General features: G+C 42.8%; 1 protein-coding gene across 2 annotated transcripts in view; it reads right to left on the bottom strand.

Annotated features, from left to right (window-relative positions):
• Positions 1 to 21,356, bottom strand: part of EIF4G3 (eukaryotic translation initiation factor 4 gamma, 3) — a 106,301-nt gene that overhangs the window by 50,832 nt on the left and 34,113 nt on the right. The window contains exons 6-10 of one of the 2 annotated variants that reach the window (XM_009330333.1): positions 14,627 to 14,806; positions 13,953 to 14,067; positions 9,840 to 9,940; positions 7,105 to 7,227; positions 1,373 to 1,478 (exon numbers count right to left, since the gene is read on the bottom strand). In XM_009330333.1, the coding sequence (XP_009328608.1) occupies positions 1,373 to 1,478; positions 7,105 to 7,227; positions 9,840 to 9,940; positions 13,953 to 14,067; positions 14,627 to 14,806 (625 nt within the window). Of the gene's footprint in view, positions 1 to 1,372; positions 1,482 to 7,104; positions 7,228 to 9,839; positions 9,941 to 13,952; positions 14,068 to 14,626; positions 14,807 to 21,356 lie in introns of both variants that reach the window. The other variant, XM_009330332.1, reaches the window with a different exon arrangement.

Genomic DNA, 21,356 nt, shown 5'->3' with positions numbered 1-21,356 from the left:
GCTGTGCCAGAGCTGAGCAGCAACAAGCGGCAGCGAGCCTGTGAGCTACAATCACAGTCGGTTTGATGTGTGTTAAACCTACCCACAATTTTTTCAGGTGGCAGAAAGGTCTAAGTTTTGCACAAAGATCTAGACAAAGCCATAGTCCCGCTTCAAGTGGGAGATGGGACCAGATGGTCTCCAAAAGGTCCCTTTTCAAACATTTCTGGACACTGCAGCAGTCTAGACATGTATCCGTGGAACAGTTTTCACTGAGGGAAAACCCTGAAGCCTACACTATGGCTGTGAAAGCACAACATTTTCAGTAAATTTTAGAATCTGATACAAATTAGCCTCAGGGATACTTCCCCTTACTCTCAAGCAGCGACCGTGCTGCTCTTTGGATCTGCAACATCTGAAGCACCATAGGCAGCTTTTTTTCCTCTTTTTCTAGAGCTGTGCTTCTCTGAGGCTTAGCTTCCCTCTAGCAAATACTCTGGAAAACAAAAAAACCTCGGCAGGCTCAAAGTTTACAGGCAACGCTCACAACAAAGATGGCACTTCTCGACTTTCATGCACACGTGGCTCTAGGCAGAAACCTCAAATGCTGCGATACGGTGAATAAATGGGAAGCAAACAGCGGTGTCAACTCTGTACTCCAACACCAAGTCCGTTAACATGATGGCAGCATACACGTTATTAACTACAGCTTTTTAATGGCTTTTAGGTGGCTATAAAATTTCAGTGTGGGAGGAGACTTGGCACGCTCCATCTTCCCTCGTGGGACACCTGTTCTTTAAACACTTTAAAAAATCTCCCTTCAAATGTATATTCTTAGCTATGAGAAGGAAATGTAATCACTTTAAGAAACTTCTTCCATCCGTGCCATTGTTACTAAAGTCAGCAAAATTTGTTATGAGATACTTTGCATGCTAACATTTTTTTTTCTAATTAAAATCGCCCGTGTCCTGTAGGACAGGATACACGAGCAGCTCTGGAGGAGCCATATGATGCTCTGGTTACGTGCCATCGCTATGGCTATTTGTCCAAATGATATAAAGCACCTCTGGCTAAAAGCATTTCACTGACACCACACTTGTTTCTGAAGGATGGCACATGGGCGAGAGGAGATTCACGCTGCTAGGTGCTCTGAAACAACGTTTAGGACGTATAAGCTTGAATACAATTATTTTTAACCAGTTTCACGTTGGCAAATTTCAATTAATTCCCTTAGCAACACATTGTTAAAGTGTTCCACTGGAGGAAAAGTCGTCCCTCCCCTCCTATTTCTGCTGACTGCTTGTCTCCATGCCAAAAATATTCACACTAAAACAAGAAAGGAGAAAAAAAAAATGACTAACAATAATCAGGGAGGAAATATCCATCAACAAACCTTGCTTCGGGTTGCTAGTCGCAGTGACAGGGGTGCTGGCAGCGAGATGGGTGTTCTCCACAGTCCCATAAACCACAGGGCTGTGCTCGGGGACCTGGCTGGACAGCTGCTGGGATTTGAAGTACAAAAAAGGGTGATAATGAGCATGCGAACATAAAAACTAGCAACATGGAGCACAAGCAAGCCAGTGGGGAGACGAGAATAGGGTGGGATAGAAAAGAAAAACAAAAGGCAGGGAAAATAAAGAGAAAAGATACACAGACCGATTGAATAAATTCAAAAAGTACATGGGAAAGGGAGGGAGGAAAAGGCAGCAGGAAAAGGGGAAAAAGAGACGATTACTGTTAACAACAGCAAGAAAGAGACAGCACAGCACAGTTATTAACACACTGCATTCTCCGAATGCTTCTTCCAAGAGCAGCAGAGATGCTCCTCTGCGTAGTCTGCAAAAAGTCAGATATATGCCCAGGCTCCTGGGCCTCTCTGTAATTTAAGTTTGCTTTCTGGACTCGACTCCTTTCTCAACTGATCAGTTATTTCAAACACCTTAGATATTTTAATATATATTTATGTATTTTTATATATATTTTTTTCTAGATAGATAACGTGTGCATGTATGTATGAACAGTGCATGTATGTATCTCTATGCACACACATAGTAACTTGTTATCGCAGTAGGAAAATAATCTAGAGTAGTTACACCTGTGTGGTTGTATGAAAAAAAACATCCAATGCCTTCTACAGACAGACTTACGGATGGTACCTGCTGGGTAATATGAGAATAAAACCAATTCTGCTTCAATCTAAAGGAGAGCAGGAGGAGCTGGTTCCCAATCAACGCGGAGTGAGCCTGAGATTTTCTATATATAAAAACAAAACTGCAAGACCAGCGAAGTCACAAGACTGAAAAAGCCATGGCCTGTTGCTGAGACCACACGTTTTAACTACGTTCCCACCATTAACGGCACAAACGATGACTTCACTTGTGTTCATGAAGGTTCGATAAAGACAAAAAAACTCCCCCCTGTATCTCACCTCGGAATCTAATGGAGACCTTGTGTAAGACTATGAGTAACTACAGCACACTCAGATTTACAGGTAAAGCACTTGTGTACGTTAGAGTGAACATAGATGGGGCAAGTCAACTATTCACATTTGCAAAATCCCCTTAAACACGCATCAGGGATCATGCAAAGAAGAAAGTGGGGCTAAATTTCAGTTTAATACTCTGAAGTGGAAAGCCACACAGCTTTTTGCAGGTGGCTGTTCTTATCTAGCAATATACCACGCTGACTTCGCAGAAGATCTACAGGAAAAGGGATTTTTAAACAATCAAAACAAAGCAGAGTGCCCAAGACATGGGTGTCTAATACCTTCTTTAGGACAGGCTATCAGAAATCCATGCAAAACTTATTTCCCTAAAAAAAAGAAACTCTCTGGCAATCTGCTCCTCTTCCTGGGACTCTCTTTTTCTCCCATTTCCAGCTCTTTCAGCTATTGCATCTGAACAGTGCAGAATAAAGCGTGAATTATCTTCAATACCCTATTTTTCACCATTTCACGCAACAGAAAGGTAAAGGAGGACTGTGAGAAAGGACACCTGGAAAATTAAAAATAAAAATCTAAGTAAGCGGGGTGAAGGGTTGAAATTTTATTTGGGATTGCTCCTCTTCCAGGAACGAGCCTGATGAGATCGGCTGGACTATGGATGAAAAATTGCATCCCTACCTCCAGCCAAAGCCGAAGGAATCCAAAGAAAACACAGTTTTACAAATGAGCAGGTTTCAAGAACAGTTTCCCCTCATCCTCAGCGGATCATTAGTTTCATTTTATGAAAATTTATGGACGAAAGCAGTGGGGGAAAAAGGAAAATGTGATAAGAATCACAGGAACCAAACGAGACTAGAGGACAAGAAACCTGTAAGCTTAGAAACTCCCTGGGTCAGGAAACATGTTTTCTTAAGAAATTTGGAAAACACTCATTTATTTTGTGGGAACGATATTGCAAAGCAATATAAATGGTACTTAAGTACTGACCCTTACAGGCTCGCAGCTTCAAAATGGAGCATTTAGAGACTAGGAAAAAAACCCACTCAAAATTGCTCTCACAATTTATGATGCTAGAAGAGTTGCTCTGTGTTATTCTATCCTACCACGGCCCATAGACCCAGCAAACACCAAGTGTGACAAACCCACTGATACTTGGAAGAGGTTTGCCAGGAAAGTAAGAGCATTTCTTACTCTTTAAAAGGTCATCTTCTATGTAAGTCAGGGCTGAGTAAATACCGTAGCCAGATTTGAAACGTGGTCCTAGGTTTTATTTATCTTCCCAGCAAAAAATACAGTGTGAAAAATAGCGTCCTGCTAGAAACACATAAATAACATCTCCACTTACTGCCAGCTTCTCTTGCAGGAACTTTAAAGCATTCCAGCAATTCAGCAGCCACTGCAGAGGTGCTGGGAAGACTCCACCTAAAGCACTTTTTGGTCAGCGATGCTGACTGCAAAGCAGGAGATGCAAAAAGCATGGAAATGGCTAAAACCACGCAGCTCGAGTCTTGGCAGCAACGCTCATCTTTTGGACAATTCCAGGGTTTTTTTGATGTTAAGCACTTAATCTACTGAGAGAAGAGGGTGCTTCGGGCTTGTGTTATCAAAATTTTGGGTTTTCTTTGAGTCAGTTAAAAAAAATAATCCAAATACAAAGGAAATCTAAAGGAAAAAAAAAAGAAAATTTTGAAACCTATTATTATTATTATTATTATAAAATGGCTTCTTTTTCAAATGTAGAATTTGGGACAGGGACTGGTCTACAGCAGTGGCTTCCACGCGCTTCTTGAGCCCTCTATGCTTGTGTCATTTAAATAATGAGATTACAGAATCAGATACCGGTCGTCAATATAAAAGAAGCGTTACTAGAATTTAGCATCCTTCTAAAATATCATTGGAGTGGGAGTCACTTTGATTAGATGATGCTTCGTCAAGCCCGGAGATTGCACGCTCGCATTTTGAGTGTTCAACCAGATGACGAAATCTCATCAAACCCCCCCGACGTGCAGGGTTTGATTCAAAGGGGTGGTGGAACAAGGCAACAGCAACGATGCTCCCCTCGCCCCTCCTTCCAGGAGCTGCCCTAAATTGTGAGCATTTCAATAGGCGGGTATTTCCACATGAAGCTCACGCTGATTGTTCACAGCTTTTATCAGCGGGGGAAAGGGAATACAAAAAAGCCCTAGCACGTTTCAAGCAAAGTTACGGCTGCGTATTTAAAGTTTACTGATTTTAGACCGTTCAAAATTGTAACATCCACCACTACTGGAATTCAGCCACTGAGCACAGTTATTAAGGCATCATCTAATTTCATCCAAGATATTACACTTGCTCCAAAGAAATGAATTAGAGATGCTGTTGGGAAAATAACTTTGAATCTCCTGGCTTAAGTGGGCTTAAATTTTCAGTTATGTTACACTAATGAACTTTTTCTGGTGAGCTCTACTTCAGAGCTCTTCTGTGACTAACAAAAGTGGTTCCAAGTACCTAATCAAAATGAAGCCTGGATATTAAACAATGAAGTATTTGCATACCTTAGAGTAGATGATTGGACATCACTGCTGTGCTCTGCATATAAATTACAGCTGATAAAAATTCATGCTTATTAACCTCCTCTTGAAAAACATTTATTTCGTCCTGTTTGACTTAATTGTAGTATCTTAAAATAGATTTCAGAATGCAAAAATGATCTGGTAAGTGCCTGGATTAGCTGCACCATGCATAAACACAATCTGAAACCCTGGCTGTTTTCAACTCTTCCCCACTTCTAACGGGGAAAGTCATTTAGCATGAAGTAATGGGAAGAAGATCTCACCAACACTCCAACGTTTTACATCACTAGCATCTTCTCTCATGGAAAACGCTCGGAAAGAAGTTTAATTGATTCTATACATAACCAGCTCTCGGCTTTTCTCCCCTTCCAGCTGTAGTCGCTAATCATCAGACCACCCTCTGACAGAAAAATGGCTTTTTCCAGTCAAGCACTGCAGACCTTGTTGCAAAAACACGGCTAGCTGGGAGCTGCTCGAGCACGGTGCCTTGCTGCTGCTTGCCCACGATGGAGACCAGGAGGAGAAAGCAGGTGACCAAAGCAAATGGTGATGCCTTTATGTGACAAGAGGATTCGACTGAATCAGGGGCACGGCCAAAAGCCGTAGCTATCCCATTGGTCTCAACGGAGGGGAGACCTGCAGGCCAGGCCCTTATTTCATCTCAATGATCCCAGCTACACTTTTACTGGCTCAGCTGTAACCTCAAGCTCCCACTCCAGTGCAACGTGTGTCTCAAGGCAAGCTTGTGCTTTTGCCTCAGCACAGGACAGTCAGCAGAAAAACTATCCAGATACAGAGGGGAAAGAAAGGTTGCACCTCAGGAAAGGCTGTTTCACCTAAAAGCTGGCAAAAACCGGTCTCTGACATTAAACAGGAAAGAACTTAGAAGAAATTGCACCCCAGCCTCAGCCAGGCTCTGATCTAAAGCCCACCCATCACTTGCAGAACCTTCCTGATATTTATCATCTTCTTATCAGGGCCCTGAGAAGTGGACAATGACCTCCAATAAAACACAGCCAACTTCCAAGGCTTGTGCCAAACCACAGAGTTTCTCCTCCGACTGTTCAAAAACATTTGAGTTTAGCAGCCTGTGGCTTAGCACCATCTCTCCCAAAAGAGAGGGAGAAGTAAGATGATGTATGAAGCAAAGAGCAGCTACACCAAGCCAGCAGCTGGGAAGAGGGCAGCGGCTGCCACGCGCCTCCTCTCCATCTCCGATGCTATGGGGAGATCAAGGAGGCATCGCTTCTTCCTGCTGCAGGTGGGGAAGAGCTGGTCAGAGAAGAGAAATCATTTTCTAATTAGATAACGCAGCCACTTCCAGCCCCAGCACTTCAGGTCACGGCGGACTTACATTCATGTCAGGACTGCTTGTCTGCAAGTCGGAGAGTGCTCTTTTGGCCCTGGGTCAAAAAGGATTAGAACAGACCTGGATGTCCAATCAGTTTAATTTCCAGACATTACAAGTGGACTTCTCAGGTGAAGCAGGGTACAGAGGCTTAGAAGGGGTCAGAAACTCAAAGATGTGCAACAAGGATTTTTGAAGATATTTATGAACTACGGAAAATGTCAGTTTGGGATATTTATGCTTTTTCCTATGTCAGAAAAACGCATTTTTAAGGTTGAACACACAGAGACCAAATCTGGAAGCTCTGTGATAAAATTCCTGAGCTACAGTCATTCTGGTTACTCTAAAACAACACTACTAAAGCAGAAAGACGTTAGTATGGACAATGATGCAATTGAAGATACATCATCAATCACATGCATGATACAGACTTTCCTCAGGTGCACAGAACACTAATGGAAACATCACATTTCTCACAAATATATTAGCTCCTCCTTTAACACTAGAAGTCTTTACCAGCTCTAAAAACTACCGCTGGTACAAAAACAGGGATGGGAAACTTGTAGCAGCGCTGCAGCTCCACATTTTAGAAGCTACAGGCTGGTAAAAATGACCAAACTTGGAGGGAAAAAAAAGTTATCCTTGAAGAACATGGACAATTTAGGACCATCCAGGTGTCTGGGGCGATCGGTGGTATGGATGGAATATACAGGAACTGGCTCTAACAAACAGCAAAGCAAAGCAGACATCACTGGGAGAAGGCTACGCGGCCGCTTTATTACCTGAGGTGGAGTAGGTGTGGAGGTGGGTCTCACAATGGGAGGCGTTGGGTTCCTGCTGCCCCCTCCAGACATTATTTCTTCCGTTATATCTTTGCCTCCCTGGTTTGGATCCCGGATTCGGATCTACGGTATTGAACAAAGAAATAATTCAAACAAGTCTTCCCGTTACACGCTGTCCTTGGGGTTTATGGAGAGGAGAGTATGGACAGGACATAATTCCACTACACTCGGTAGGAGATGCTCTGGGTTGAGCTGATGCTCTGCAGGAACGCTGGAATGTGGTTTGTTTCGATAACTTGAAATGCATGGTATGTCATCCTTTAATCTCGCAACCTAATTTAATCAAAACACTCATCAACCACACCAGTTAAGTCTAAATACGTGCACCCCAGTGCATGACCCTGTAATTCAGAATATGGTCTCTGCTTCTGGAAAATAAGTTTACTGTAACTTAGAGAAAATTTAGCAGACATTTTAGCTACAGAGCTACGCTTGCCAGTCAGTGGAAAGTGCAAGAATAAAAAAAAGGGCATGTTTTACCCTGATATGACCTTCAGTGACCTTGCCAACCCAGCTGCTGGTAAAGGGGGAAAGCAAATCAGCTCTTTTTGTTTTTCCCTTCCATGTTCAGAAAAGTCATACCAACAAAACAGAGCGAATCAAACAAAAAAGACTGAGCGGAAGAAAGGGAAACCAGAAGAAGAACAAACTGAAGTCCTATGAAACTCATCAGCATTTAGGAAACAAGTATGTCTTTTGAGTCTCTTCACGGCCCCAAAACGGGAAGGAAAAATATCTTCCAAAATAAACCACTCGAGAACACGCTCATTTGAAACCTCAACTGACACTTGAGCCAACCTATCTCACTGAATATGGGGAACAGTCAAGCCGTCTGGGTTACTTTGGAACAGAGTATTTAAATCTTCAATATAAGAATTGAAGATCTCCATAAACCTGAAGACAGTGCTATCGTTTCTGTCCACCTTGCCAAAAACTCTTGGTTGAACTCCCTCCATAAATTGCACACAGAAGTCCCCGTTGTGCTGAGCACAACGCACAACCGCAAGCAAATCCAGAGACATAATCCTTCCGAGGGCAGGGGTGTCGCTGGAAACCACCGTGCTTTTTTCAATCAGCAACATATAAAGTCGTTGGCTGCAGAAGGGTTTTGTGATTTATCAACTTCAGTATCGTGTGATGTCTTCTCGACTCTCTGGGTTATGAAGACAAATGAATATACACACGGTACTTAGGATGTTGACAAGATGTGCTCTTCTCTTGTTTCTGATGGAGTTTTTCTGCTAAAACATTTAATTAACCACAGCCACGAGGACATAAGAGTTGGCATGAATTCCTACCCTCTCCTCCTCTTGACAAGTAGTCAATGGCATTAAAACACGCTTTCCCTGTCTGAAAGCTTGTAGTACTTGAATACTCAACTAATGGTGCATGTGGGTGTGTGTACATACATATGTTTAATTTTTCTTTAATTTCTCTCATTTCTTCAGTTGCGACACAGATTAGCAAATTGAAATAGCACATCCAGAGAAAAGCGTCTCAGGCATTTAAAAAAAAACTTCTGCTTTTCCGCTTCAAAGAACTTAGCTTTGTTGGCATGAAACTGTCTTAACCACAGTCGAGCGTTTCTGAACATCTTTGCATTTCAAATGGCATCAATGATCTGGGCCACGTCATTCTTGGATGCTGAAAAGAGACTCCTCAGGACTGAAGAGGATGGTGAAGAGGTGGCAAAAGAGTTGCATCACCCTTTGCTGACAGCAGCTACAAAAAAGGCCTTTCTTGCAAGCCCAGCTAACACATCGTTCAGCTCTTCCAGTTTCCCAAATCAAGTGTAATCTCAGATCATCTTCAAAAATCAAGAGACGCAAATACTCTGCATTTTGAGTCACGTACAAGTCCCATTGCTTTTTCCCCAGGAAACAGTTCTTTTAATGTTTTCAAACTACTCTAACACACATAGTGAGGTAAAGTAATTTCCTTTTCGATTGTTTAGAAATGATTCATTCACAAGTTCAAGTCCACCCCTAACTTCTTCTGTTTAAACGTTACATTCACCCAGTGTGCCTTTACTATTCCCTACCATCATCCACCTGCAAACGGGTTTAAATTCCATTAAGCTGTCTCTCTCAAATTCTCACCAGTGAATCAGGAAGATAGGAAATGTGGTCTCCAAACCTCTACCCACTTTCATAATGTCGTGTGTTCAGGTTCTTTCAAGCCTGCAAATATGCCCACAACCTACTGTTTCTCTACCTCTTCCAAGGCATAATATTAAACAATTTATTTTTTGTCAATTTGAACCAATTCCCAACATTCTCCCAAATTGATTGTTGTGGTTTAACCTCTGAGTTTGTTCATTCCCACCTGGCTCTTTGGTAAAACTCTAGGCAGCAGCGCAGGCAGCTGAGGATGCCAGGTCGGGGAGACAATTCTGCTTTCATTTATGTTCGTTACAAAACCAGCAAAAATATTTTCCTTTTTGACTGGCTGAGATGTCACAACCTCAGAGCAGAAAGTCCCCACAGAAAATTGAAGACAAGACAAACATTGCAGCATTGTGCAATGTTTAATTACACGTAGGCGTGAAAGGTAAGACCTGGCCTCTCTGTGAAGATAAAGCTCCGTTTTAAGCTTAAGATCATTATTAATCTCCTTCAACCTTAGAACCAGGACAATTCTCAGAAGGGATTTATCAGTGCATGATGATCACTTACCGTTTTTTTCTCTCTTTTAGCTGGTGGAGGCTGCTGCTGCTGTGTAGGCACTATGATGGGTGCTGACTGATACACTGGCTGACTTGGGTAGAAAGGTGTTCCTGGGAGAGGACAAGAAGACAGAAACAAACCTGAAAATTTCAGTTCATTTGTTAATGAAACAAAACCAAGTGCAAGAGGTAGAACAGGCCACCTACTCCTCCCTCCCTTGAAAAACCAGAACTTGTAACATCCAGCCGGTCACTGGTCTGCGTTTTGCTCTTCCCCACTTCCACTGAAACAGAAGCTGCTTCTCCGTCAAGACAAGTGATTAAGTCTTCATTTTTTTCCTCCATGAACAGAAAAAACACCCCCAATCATGTGCATCCATTTCTGAGAGGCTGTTGAAATCACCAAGGCATGAAAAGAAAAGTGGCCCACCCTCGGACTCCTTTGACTGACAAACAGGTGGGTTTGTTGTTTGGGGTTGGGTTTTTTTTGCCTTTGTAGAGAAATTCAGTCAAACAATTACGAAGAATTTGCAAGGTCAACTGCAACCTATTTTGAAGCATAGCCAGAAAATTTAATTACAAGCAATGTTGTTCTCATGCTGCAACACAAAAAAAAAAGCATGACCACGGTTATTATTGCAAAATTACACCGCATTGTTGATTACATTCATAACACCCAATATAGTTTCATTATGTTTTTCTTTATGGAATAAGACTGGCTCAAAATGACTGAGTGCTTAGAAGACGTGCCAGACACCGATAAAGGTGGCACAGTAGAGCTGTCTTCTCTCTGTCGATCAGATACCAGGTGAACTTGTAAGATGGTGCTGCTTTTTTTTTTTCCTTCAAAGCACGGATGCTAGACGGACTGTCTGCTTGCACTTGCATCTGGAGGAATCTGATTTATTCTTCAGCTGAACTAACCTTTAAATGGGAATGAAAATCTGTATTGTGTGTCTGTAACCAAAACGGGAGGTTATTACTATCTCAAGCAAACGGTGAGATCCAGGAAAGCAAACGAAGCCAGCCCAGCACAATCTGATTTGCAACTTCAAAGGATGCATTCCTCAAACTAAGAACTGGAAAGCAAAAGCTCGGAGCAAGCTCCCTGTCTGCATACTCAGATCAAGAACTTTTCTCTGGTGGAACAGCGGGCAGGTAGCTGGAAGCAGAGAGCACTGCATGGCACCGCCATCAAGCTGCTAAAAGCTCAGCCCACCATATTCCTTGGCTCTTGGACGCTGCAATTAAGGTGGCCTAAATGGCTCAATAAACTTTTCATTTTGAACTTCATGGTAGGCAGAGTGACTTCAGATCTGGCCTCAGGGCACAAATGTCTCTATCAGTGTCCCCACGGCTTGGGAAGCGAGAACCCTCCTACCTCTCTCCTTAAAAACAGTCATGAAGCCTCAAACTCTTCCGACTAATGCTTTGGCCGAGCTGGCCAGGTGTACAACACGAGTTTGGAGAACGTGAGAGAACAGGAGCAAGCCTGGGAGCCCTGCAATGTGTTAATTATCTTGATTTCTAGTTTCCTAGAAACCAGATCTAATCAGATAGCCTGTAAGGTGACCCCTGCCAGAGAGTGAGCTACAGCGTAACTCAAGGAAGGACCTTTCCTTTATGAAAAATACCTTAAAAAAAGCAAATCCCGAAAAGCAAGAGTAACTTCTGGGAAGAAATATAGCTTCTGTGACAACAAGCCAAGCGCATTTTTCAGTGCGACGCTCTTTGCTCTGCACTCTGCCTTCTGATCCTCTCCAGTTCGGCACCCAAGTTCTACTCTGCCTCCTTTCCATTCATCATTTCAAGGTCTTTCCCAACGTAGCACAGAAACTCACTGATATAAAAGAGAAATGGTAAATTGCAAAACTGAGACAGTCAAAAAAAATGCACTGTCCATCTTCACAAGTTTTTTCTTCTGCAGTATTTTCCCTTATCACCTTCTTTACCTGCCAAACCGTGATGATTTTCACGTCTAGCAGCCACACTGGCTACAAAGTCCTGAGGTTTATGGGAAAGGCCACTGCCAGCAGCATTACCTATGCCTCTATTGCAAATTTACTCAACGCCATGAGCAGCGGCCTGGTGAGAGACTGGACATCTCCAGTCCCTATATAAATAGCAAGGAAGCAACAGGAGGGAAAGGTGGACGAGCACAGGCAAACCTGCAATCATCCTCTTCCTCGGCTAAACCTTCTCTGCCCGGAAAACGCTCTGCACGACAGAGGGCTCCAGCTTCGCCCACTGACGCTCCGCAGACGCAGCAACCTAAAAACAAGCTGGGACTGAAAGATTACAAGCCTCTGTGCAAGAAACCAGGCGCTTTCAGGAGTGGAGAGGAACCGGATGGGAACCTTTTCCAAATTACAGAAGTGAAGACAGACAAACGGCACTAAGCGAGCAGAAAGAAAGAAAGCAGACCTGTAATGCCACAAAAAAAATGAGGAATACTGGGTAACTTCCTCATTTAGCGGATCAGATTTAAAGAGCCATTACAGTATTTCTTCTCTTTTTTTTTTTTTTTTCCTAGGATAAGCAAACAGGAACTAGCTGCCTTATAATTGCTCTCTCTCCTTTTATTCAGAAATTGTATAACCAGGTTTGAAGGCTTCGTGGCAATCTTTCAAAGTAGTCCCATTAGCTCTATATACACCAAACAAATAAAAAGTAAAAAAAAAAAAAAAGGGGAAAAAAAAAAAGAGTCCAGACCTTTTAAAATGATAAGTAGGGAAGCAACTGGGGCTTTTCTCCCCTTTAAAAGGAATCTGTATTTGTGAAGAGCAAACATGCAATTCTGCCAGCGGTACAGGGTTGTCATTGTCCTCGACAACGGTTCAGCTTGGAAGGTAATCATTCACTTCTAACGCTCTGAAATACCAACAGCTAAAGCCGCATGCAAAGCTGATAGTATCTCTGCCCCCAACAGATTACAGAATGCGCGTGGGCAGGTAGCAATCAGACTGAACAACATACCTCAAGTTTGATATCGAGAGGTGAAAACCGTTTAAAAATACCCCATACAAAGGGGTGATGACCAGAATCATCCTGGCGGATTTTTCAAATGTTCCCATAAATGAGCAAGGGAAGGTAAATAAAAAAGTGATATACGTGACTGCAAGATACCTAATTCTGCATCTCATTCAAATACAGCTTGCAGGAGCTGATTTGTTTTAAATATGAAAACACAGATCCCACAGAAAGCCTTACAGGGGCCTGTGATGTAAGTATGATATATATTGCACATGGCAAGACACTGCAAGTTATTAAGAAAGGACTTAATTACTTATATGTAAAAGATGATTGCCAAGAGAAGAGGCGTCATGGGACACTGAAGAACACGGGGTCTGCAAACCGGGACCCAAATGAGAGGCAGTTGTGAGGTCCTGGAGGAGTGAAGGACCAGTGAGATGCAGACAGGAGGGATGCCCAGCACTGGACATGCAGCCTCTGAATTTTTAGGTGCCGCTTTGAAGCTCAATACCTGGAGGAGTCAATCAAATGTACTGAATATAGTGTTCCAAACAACCACAGCACACACGATGACGTTGGGCAATCTCCCAACCCTTTTGCTTGAGAAAAGGCAAGACCAGGAGTTGCCCATTAAAAGGGCAAATTTCAGCCTGTGCATGGGTTACAAACTCTTTGACTGGACTACCTTGATCTTTGCAGCATAAGACCGGTGAATCAAACCACAGGACTTGTTCTTTTCCCTCACTAAATGCCGAACAAAGAACACAGGGATAAGAAATGTTAACTGCTGTATTGCTGTGAACATATTCAGGGCATAGCTCAATGGAAACCAGGGCTGCCAGATGTATTCACAATACCTTAATAAATAATAATGATCGAGCAGGGAATAACAAATAGCCACTATTCTTGTTCACATGTGATTATGGGTAGCTCTGTGAGTTGCAGCCTTTCCTTAAGCACTCATACAAACAATACTCTGTTATTGTGAATTTTTCAGGAGTGAATAATAAGGGCTGTGACACAACCAAATTGAGCAGCTATTTGAAGTTCAAACAAATGCTAATCCATTTCGCCATTATAAATCTTCAGCTTGACAACAGAAAGACACACCCAGGAAATACTTTTTAAGAAATCTCCAAGCAGAACTTACCGTAGGCATTGGGGAATTCCCCAGGACCTGGTCCTGGATAAAAGGGTCCTGGTCCTGGCGGCTGAACAGGATACTGCTGCGGGGGCCCGACATATGGAGGGCCGCTGTGACGATACTAGGAGGGAGAAAAATAACCGTCCGTTTACAAGGAGTTGGGCAACTTCATGCTGTTGCATACAGAACCTGTAATCGAGCTCCCCCCCCATCAATAGGGATCTGATTATCAAACCGATTCAGAAATGTTACTCTCAAAAAAAAAAAAAAAGAGGTAAGCTATGTCATCTAAAGACAAGACAGGGAGGACATGAGAGCTGAAGTAGAAAACAGTCACTCCCCTGAGTTCAGCAATATTGTGTTTTTATGAGGCCCAATGTTTTAGAGTAACTGTAGAGCTATTAAGTCAATTTAGACACATTTATAGCACTAAATGTTTTCCAAGAGCTTAGTCTCACACTGTTTTTGAGGGGGACCTCAAAAACTAGAAAGGTAATTTATTCTTACTGCCTCCATGCACAGAAGAACAAATACTTAATACAGAAAAAGGACAGAGGCTAAATGTGCAACTACCAGCTTAATTTCCCCTCCCTCCCAACTCTGCAGCAGGTCTTGAGAAAATCCAGATGGCACGAACATTGCTTTGCAGTTCCTTAGGTGGCTGGACAACGTATTTTTACCTGTGGTATACAGTACTGGGGGCCCTGAGGCATCGGGTAGGGCATTGGCAGATGATTAACCATCATGATGTGTTGGTTGGTTTGATACACCGCAGTCGGCGTTTGCGCACCAGGACGGATGGAAGGGCTGCTGTTCTGGATGGTAGCTCTTGGAGGCTGTATCTGAGGCCTCTGAAAAAACTAGGGCAGGGAAGGGAGAGAGGAAGGAGAGAGGAGAGAAAAGAAAGAACCGGTCAGACTTTCTGGGAAAAAGTTTGAAATATCATTACGGTATTATAATTATAATACTACTTCCAAAGGGTTGCCACGCATTCAGAAAACTGCAGGGCAATTTCTGTTTATCTGTAAATAGCAAGATCATGCTATAGCCTTCTATTTCATGAATACAAACTAATAATTATTGGAGTTTGAATCTCCAAATTATACAAAGAATTATACAGCTCAACTTTCAGAGCGAATGTTAGAAAAATTATTTTTGTCAAATATATTTTTTATAAGGTGGGTTGACTGCCAAAAAAGCCACCTTTATAAATATGCTAGGGAAATAAAAGATCAAGGCAACTGTTCCAATATACCTCCAGAACAGCTAAAAAGCCAGATTTTTCACAAAGGCCAGAGGCACCTCATGCCTATCCTTTATACAAATTGAGCCGGGTGACTTGTCTTGCCCTCCGTTTTCAGAAAGGTGGCAACCTCTTCCAGGGTGGCACCAAACTCTTCTACCACGTTTGCATGAAGTGATGCCCCACGCAGATGGACCAGGTCCAGGAAACCAAGCAACCCACTGGTGCACGCTCCGTTCTCAACCCTTACGCGCTGGGAAAGGCATCAGCATCCACGGTATGGAGCATTCATGGCACTGGAAGACCTTGCTCGGGAGTCTTTGCAATCTTGAAACTCAGTCGGTAAGATATGCATCAGACATTAACGCATTCACTAACGGAGTAATGATACAAGTGATAGAGACACTTATGCCATGCAGAACCAGGAGTTAAAATTACCTGTATAGGTCTGAATCCTCCCTTCAATAACGAAGCAAGAAAGCAGCAGGAAACAGAAAGAAAGCCAATGGAACAGCTTACAGATCAATAGGAAGGAATAGGATATAACATGCACCCTAATTGCACACAATTCCATTCATCTTTCTATCCTGCTTTGACTAATCTCTTACAGAAACAGCAAGAAAAAGACACTGAACTGGTACCAGGGGCTCTTCTACCAGAATCCCAAGGCAGGGGTCAGAAAGTCATCTAGAAAAGTTTTATATGGAAGTATAAAAGTTAAAAAAAAAAAAAAGAAAGAAAAAAAAGGAAAAAAAAAGAAAAAATCAAACCATGATTAACTGCAGGAAATATGATACTACAGAAAGACTTCATGTTTACTCTATTCCTAAAACATTAAACATTTTTCCTTTCTGGTCTCTTTCAGTGACACAGAGATAGTAGATAAAGCAGAAACCCTTGCTCGAATCGTGGATTTGGTCTCCACTTCTGCACCAAGACTGGAAGGATAAGAAATGCCACGTATTCAATTGTTAAGCAAAAAAATAATAATAATTAGGTCATCATACATCACATCAAAGACTGCTGACTGACGAAGTGCATCGATGCAAATAGTCTGTGAGTAACTACATCATAAATGGCGAGAAGAAAAGAGAGTGGTAACCACTACGGAATGAAAGAATGAGCTGAGCTTATCCGCCTGGGCATTGGGAGAATGGAGTAGGGCGGAAGGAAGCTGTGATGCCTCTACACTTGACATGATGATGAACTTAAAATGGTCATTCCAGTGAAGACTTTATAAAACCTAAGCTGTTCCCATACCAAATGATTTCCCCAGGAAAGCCACGGATGACTCCCCATCTCAGAAATCCAGAAACCATTAAGATGAGCGCAATACTTTTACGTCCAACCCTGTGAATCTGGATGAAGAATTGTCACCGGCACACTGTACAGTGTGACCTGAATTAGAAGAATGCAACTGTTTGGGGAGAAAAGTCTGGTAGCGAGGGTGCAGAAAGAAAACCAGCAGAGCAACACACTGCCATGCTCCTGCGTTAATAAAAATTGTGTGGCTGTCTAGATGCAGGGGAACTACACCAGTGTGCATGAAACAAGGGCACGCGCTGAATTTATGGCGAGAATAACTAGATTTTGCAATTTTTCAATATCCAAAGACACCAAAAAGTGCAAAAGTCCTTTCTTCTTTCACTGCAAATTACTCAATAATGACTACTTCTAGCCTGTTAGCAGGTTACAGCAGAAGCCTCCCCAGAGTGGGGTGGGGGTGAGGAAATCAATAGCCACCGTGATTCTCTATTTATGCAGAGTGAAAATGGGCTGGAGGTTGAAGCGAGACCTGCCTCTCTACTGACAGTAACTACATCCACAGGCCAGCACGGAAAAGCCTTCACCGCAGAAGACAGGAGTCCTCCACCGGTGCAAGTCACGGACGTGAACCCTGCTCCTCAAGTTCCTGCTGCACCCACATAACCTGCTAATAACCTCACTGAAACCATTGAGGAAAAACTTACAGCGACGGAAACTCCCGGTTTACGGATAGCTTTTCATTTCCATTGCTGGCAACCGGCACTTAAGAAACTCCATTTCATGAAACACAAGCCGGCTCTCTTTCCTACCGTAGCAGAAGGAAGGAAAGCACGCTCCGTGCACAACGGGTGGTGTGTTGCACAGGCTTGCTCTTCCATCAGGCATTAAACACCACCATGGTAGTGCTAAGCTCTTCTACAGCAGGAGAAGGACCTCAGATGAGGAAACTCTAGGTTAAAAGACCCAACCTCTCAAAAACACTCTACGCTGCCCACACCATCGCAGAGGTGAGCACAAATCCGGAGATGAAGAAAAAAGGAGGAGGGTTTCATTACTGAAAGGAAGATGGACGCAGCGAGAAGAAAAGCAGATCCATTATTCCAAGCAGCAAGACCATCAGAAGCTTTTGGAAGTGCCAACCACAGATCTCTGGCAAAGTTTGAATTACTTTTAGCTACTCCACTTCCTGTAAGTAACGCTAAAATTCTCAAGGAGATCAGGTATCATCAGACCACTGTGCATCTGATTTGTATTTGGGTTTTACTGTTCAAAACAAGTATCACCTGGCTGACAAACTGTTTTAGGCTCCATCCTTGTTCCTGTCCCTCCAAAGCTAAGCTAGCGCTATTCAAAGTCATTCTTAGAAATGTTTCACTATTCTGACTTGATTTGCTAAAAAATTCACCTTGCAAGGTCAAACGGATGCCCGCAGACAACATTTTCAAGTAACGCTAACAATGTCCCATGGGAGAACCCCAGGAAATTAAAATCTGAGATATTTTGTCTCTATTTCTTCTAATAAGTGCAGGATTTGGAGTGGAGAACATACAGGACCCACTCAGGACCAGAACGAAGGTACCCTGGGCGACAGCAAGGCTTCTGATAGAAACCCTGCGTTACATCAACCCTTCCTTGACTATGTCCTTCAAAAATTAACATAAGTCCCGCTATGTCTAATGATGGTCAAATTAGTGTGAAACTTGCTACACAGTCGTTCAGCAACCAGTGAGGACCTGAGCTGTGGTCCTCAAGTCGTGGTCCCATCCCTTATCCGTCCAACTCTGTCAGGGAGGAATTTCTTGGATCATCTTGGAGTCGGTACTACTGGGCAATAGGGTCTTTAACTTCTTCCTTCCTAGGGTTGCTCCCCTGATATACTTAGAAGAGCACAAGTAAATCCCTCTCAGACATTGCTTTTATCGGCTGCCTCAAGCTCAACTCTTTTAGCCTGCTCATTTAATAAGCTCTCGTCATCTCAGCGGCCCTTCATCTACCTGCTCAAGGAAGTCTTTCTGGAAAATAAAAAAGCAGAATTGCGCACACGCTCCAGACAGGGTTTCCTCAGTACTTCCCAACACAGCAGTAATAACTCCCTATCTCAACTGGAAATAACTTTTGTTGTTTATCTAAAGATTGCATTGCACAGGTGTTTCACCTGAGGAGCTCCCACTTTATAGAATAAAAACTTCTCCTTGGCACTGAAGTATAAGGGCTTGCACCTTGTAATGCTGGATTACGCCTTGCTTCCATCACACCAGTCCTCCTTGCACAGCACCCTTGTGCTAACCACATTTTCTAGCTTTGTACTCATTAAGTTTGCTGCAGACAGCTACCTGCTATTTGTGCCAGAGTAATTAACACTAATATTAAGGAAGTCCACTACTAACCTCCTGCCTACCCCTCTCAGCACTACCCTGCCACTTACTTCTTAGTCCCTCCTTATATATACATGCCCCGACATCCTTTTATTAACCATCATCGTCTTCTGCTTAATTTTCTTCCCACATGACCCTGTGTCAAAAGCCTGTTGAAGGCCAGCCAGATAAGAGGCTGTCATCTAGAAAAATCAATGATCAAAGAGAGCACCAACCTCCCTCTGATAAACCACCACTGCATTTTAATTGATCTTCTATTTACTCTGTATTTCTAAGCCATCACTTCCAGTGACATGTCTGTGGAGCACTCCCTCCGTACTCTAAAAGCTTCGCTGAAAAATAAACTTGCGGTAAGAGCAGTGAAAATAAGTCTGTGCTAAGCTTTGCCCATCAAACACAACGTGCATAGGCACCCGTCTATTTTTTTCCTAGATCGGATCAAGGCTGGCAGTTGCGATGGGTCCACGAAGCTCTGCAGAAGGTTGCGGAGAAAGGAAGCAAAAGGAAAGTTCAACAAGTTGCCATCAGCGCTATGAGATCAAATCGCACACCCAAGCTCTCCAATTGAGAAGTGGAGACAGCCCTGTTATTAATTTTTAGTCTTTTTGGTCCTACCAAGAAGGCTGGTGGGATAACCCGGCCCTGACCTGGAAGAGGGAGGAGGAGGTGCCTGCACAGGCAATACAGCAGGAACCACCTCTGCTTGCAGATGAAAACTGGCACGTTGTATTTGATCTTTCAAACTTCAACGCAGGCACCAGGGCTCGGCTGAGGAGCTGCAGCCTTGAGACGTAAAGATCTGGTGCCAGAAGCAGGAGCTGCAGCAGAAAGCCCGCAGGTCCACATCTTGCTTCCCCAGTGGCCACCAGCAACCCAGTAGCAGCCCTTGGGGCACAACACAAGACTTGTTTTCCCCCCTGTCTCAGACTTTCCCAGTTTTATTATTTACTAAATGATAAAATGGGGGGGGGAAAAACCCTTTTGGCGTCAACCACGGGATTTAAAACTGGTAGCTCCTTTCCACGCTTGTGGATGAAGACTGAGAAATTACTATGGCAGCCGTTTCCGACTGCTTTCTAACTCGAGATACTCCAAAAAGCTACAAAATGGGTAGTCTTGAGTCAGCTCAGGGAGTAAATTCCCGACCTCTCCAAATCACAAGGCTTTTTAACAACAGTACATGGCCAAACCCAGCTTTCTGTTGTATAAGCTATACCCAAAAGAACTCGAGTAACCCCAAGCTAAAACTGGAACAAACGACAACAGCAACCTCAGACTAAATTAGTCTGCCATAACCAGTAAACTAATCTCAAATACAATTATAAGTCAGAAAGGGAACTATGACATTTCAGTTTATACTTATTCTTATTTCTGTTTTTAATTACACTGGCCTCTTCTGAGCATCCATTTTAAAATAACCCAATGCTCCCGAAGTCACTTCTTAAATTAAGGGTTATTCTACATTTTGGACTTCAGATTAGAAGAAAACTGCTATTTTCAATTGTGCTTCATGAGGATCAGAAGCAACGAAGTGACTCAAGAGCCTCACTTAGAAAGAAAAAAAAAAAAAGGGATGCTCTGTGCACAAATTGGGAAACAGAGCAGCAAGCCCAGGCAGGGTAGTAGCTAAGTCTGCTACAGCATTTTGAGAAAAACACAAGTTAACAGCATATTTAATAACACTGCCACAAAACACTTTGTAAGGCCCATTTTCTTTCTCCTATAAAGTGAGACTTTTCAGCGGTTTCTTGGGTAGCCGTGTTACTGGAATCAAGGATTATTGATACACATTTAAGTTCTAATACAAACCACTGCAGCTATTTTCATTTGACTTCAGCCACTACTAGTATAGCGTCCTAAATCTCATTCTAATATTTTTCTCTCATACAGAGTTTGATTACACTTTGTATAGCATCAGCTGATTATCAGGGCAGGCATTCCCATCCAAAAAAAAAATTGCTTATAAAGTTGCCATGCAACTTCAGGTGCTTAAATCATGCTAATTTGAGTACTTTAAAGATCTAATAATTACAGGAAATAACATTAAAGAAGAATCCATTATTTGGCTGAAAAAGACACAAAATCAATACGAGGCATATATTAATAAAAATCACACCGGGATTGACACAGGAATCGTTGCAAACCTTATCTTGCGGCCGCTTTCTTAGAAGTTCACATTATGTTGTTGCAACAAATATTAACACCGCTACGGTCAATTTACTTATTTAGTACTTTTTAGGTTACAAAATCTTGAAGCCTGTTGCTTATGTTGTGCAATTTAACTATTCCAGCATGTTAAAGGTTTCCCACATGAGAGTAATAATTTATGTTGGTCTCAAGAATCCTCTAAGTCTGGGGTTTGGGATGAATTTCCTTCAACAGCCGTGACCCTCCTGCACAGGTCAGTGGCAAAAATCCCTCCCTCCATCCCCAAACCGCACCACGGGCAGAGACTGAGTTTTGGATTAAGAGAAACAAACAGCTCATCTCCTGCCCAGGTTTCTCTGTGCCTGTCCTGATCCAGCG

Source organism: Pygoscelis adeliae, unplaced genomic scaffold, assembly GCF_000699105.1.
Source record: "Pygoscelis adeliae isolate BGI_AS28 unplaced genomic scaffold, ASM69910v1 Scaffold728, whole genome shotgun sequence".
NCBI lineage: Eukaryota > Metazoa > Chordata > Aves > Sphenisciformes > Spheniscidae > Pygoscelis > Pygoscelis adeliae.
The sequence above is the reverse complement of the archived record's forward strand: the minus strand, read 5'-3'. Positions and strand labels throughout refer to the sequence as shown.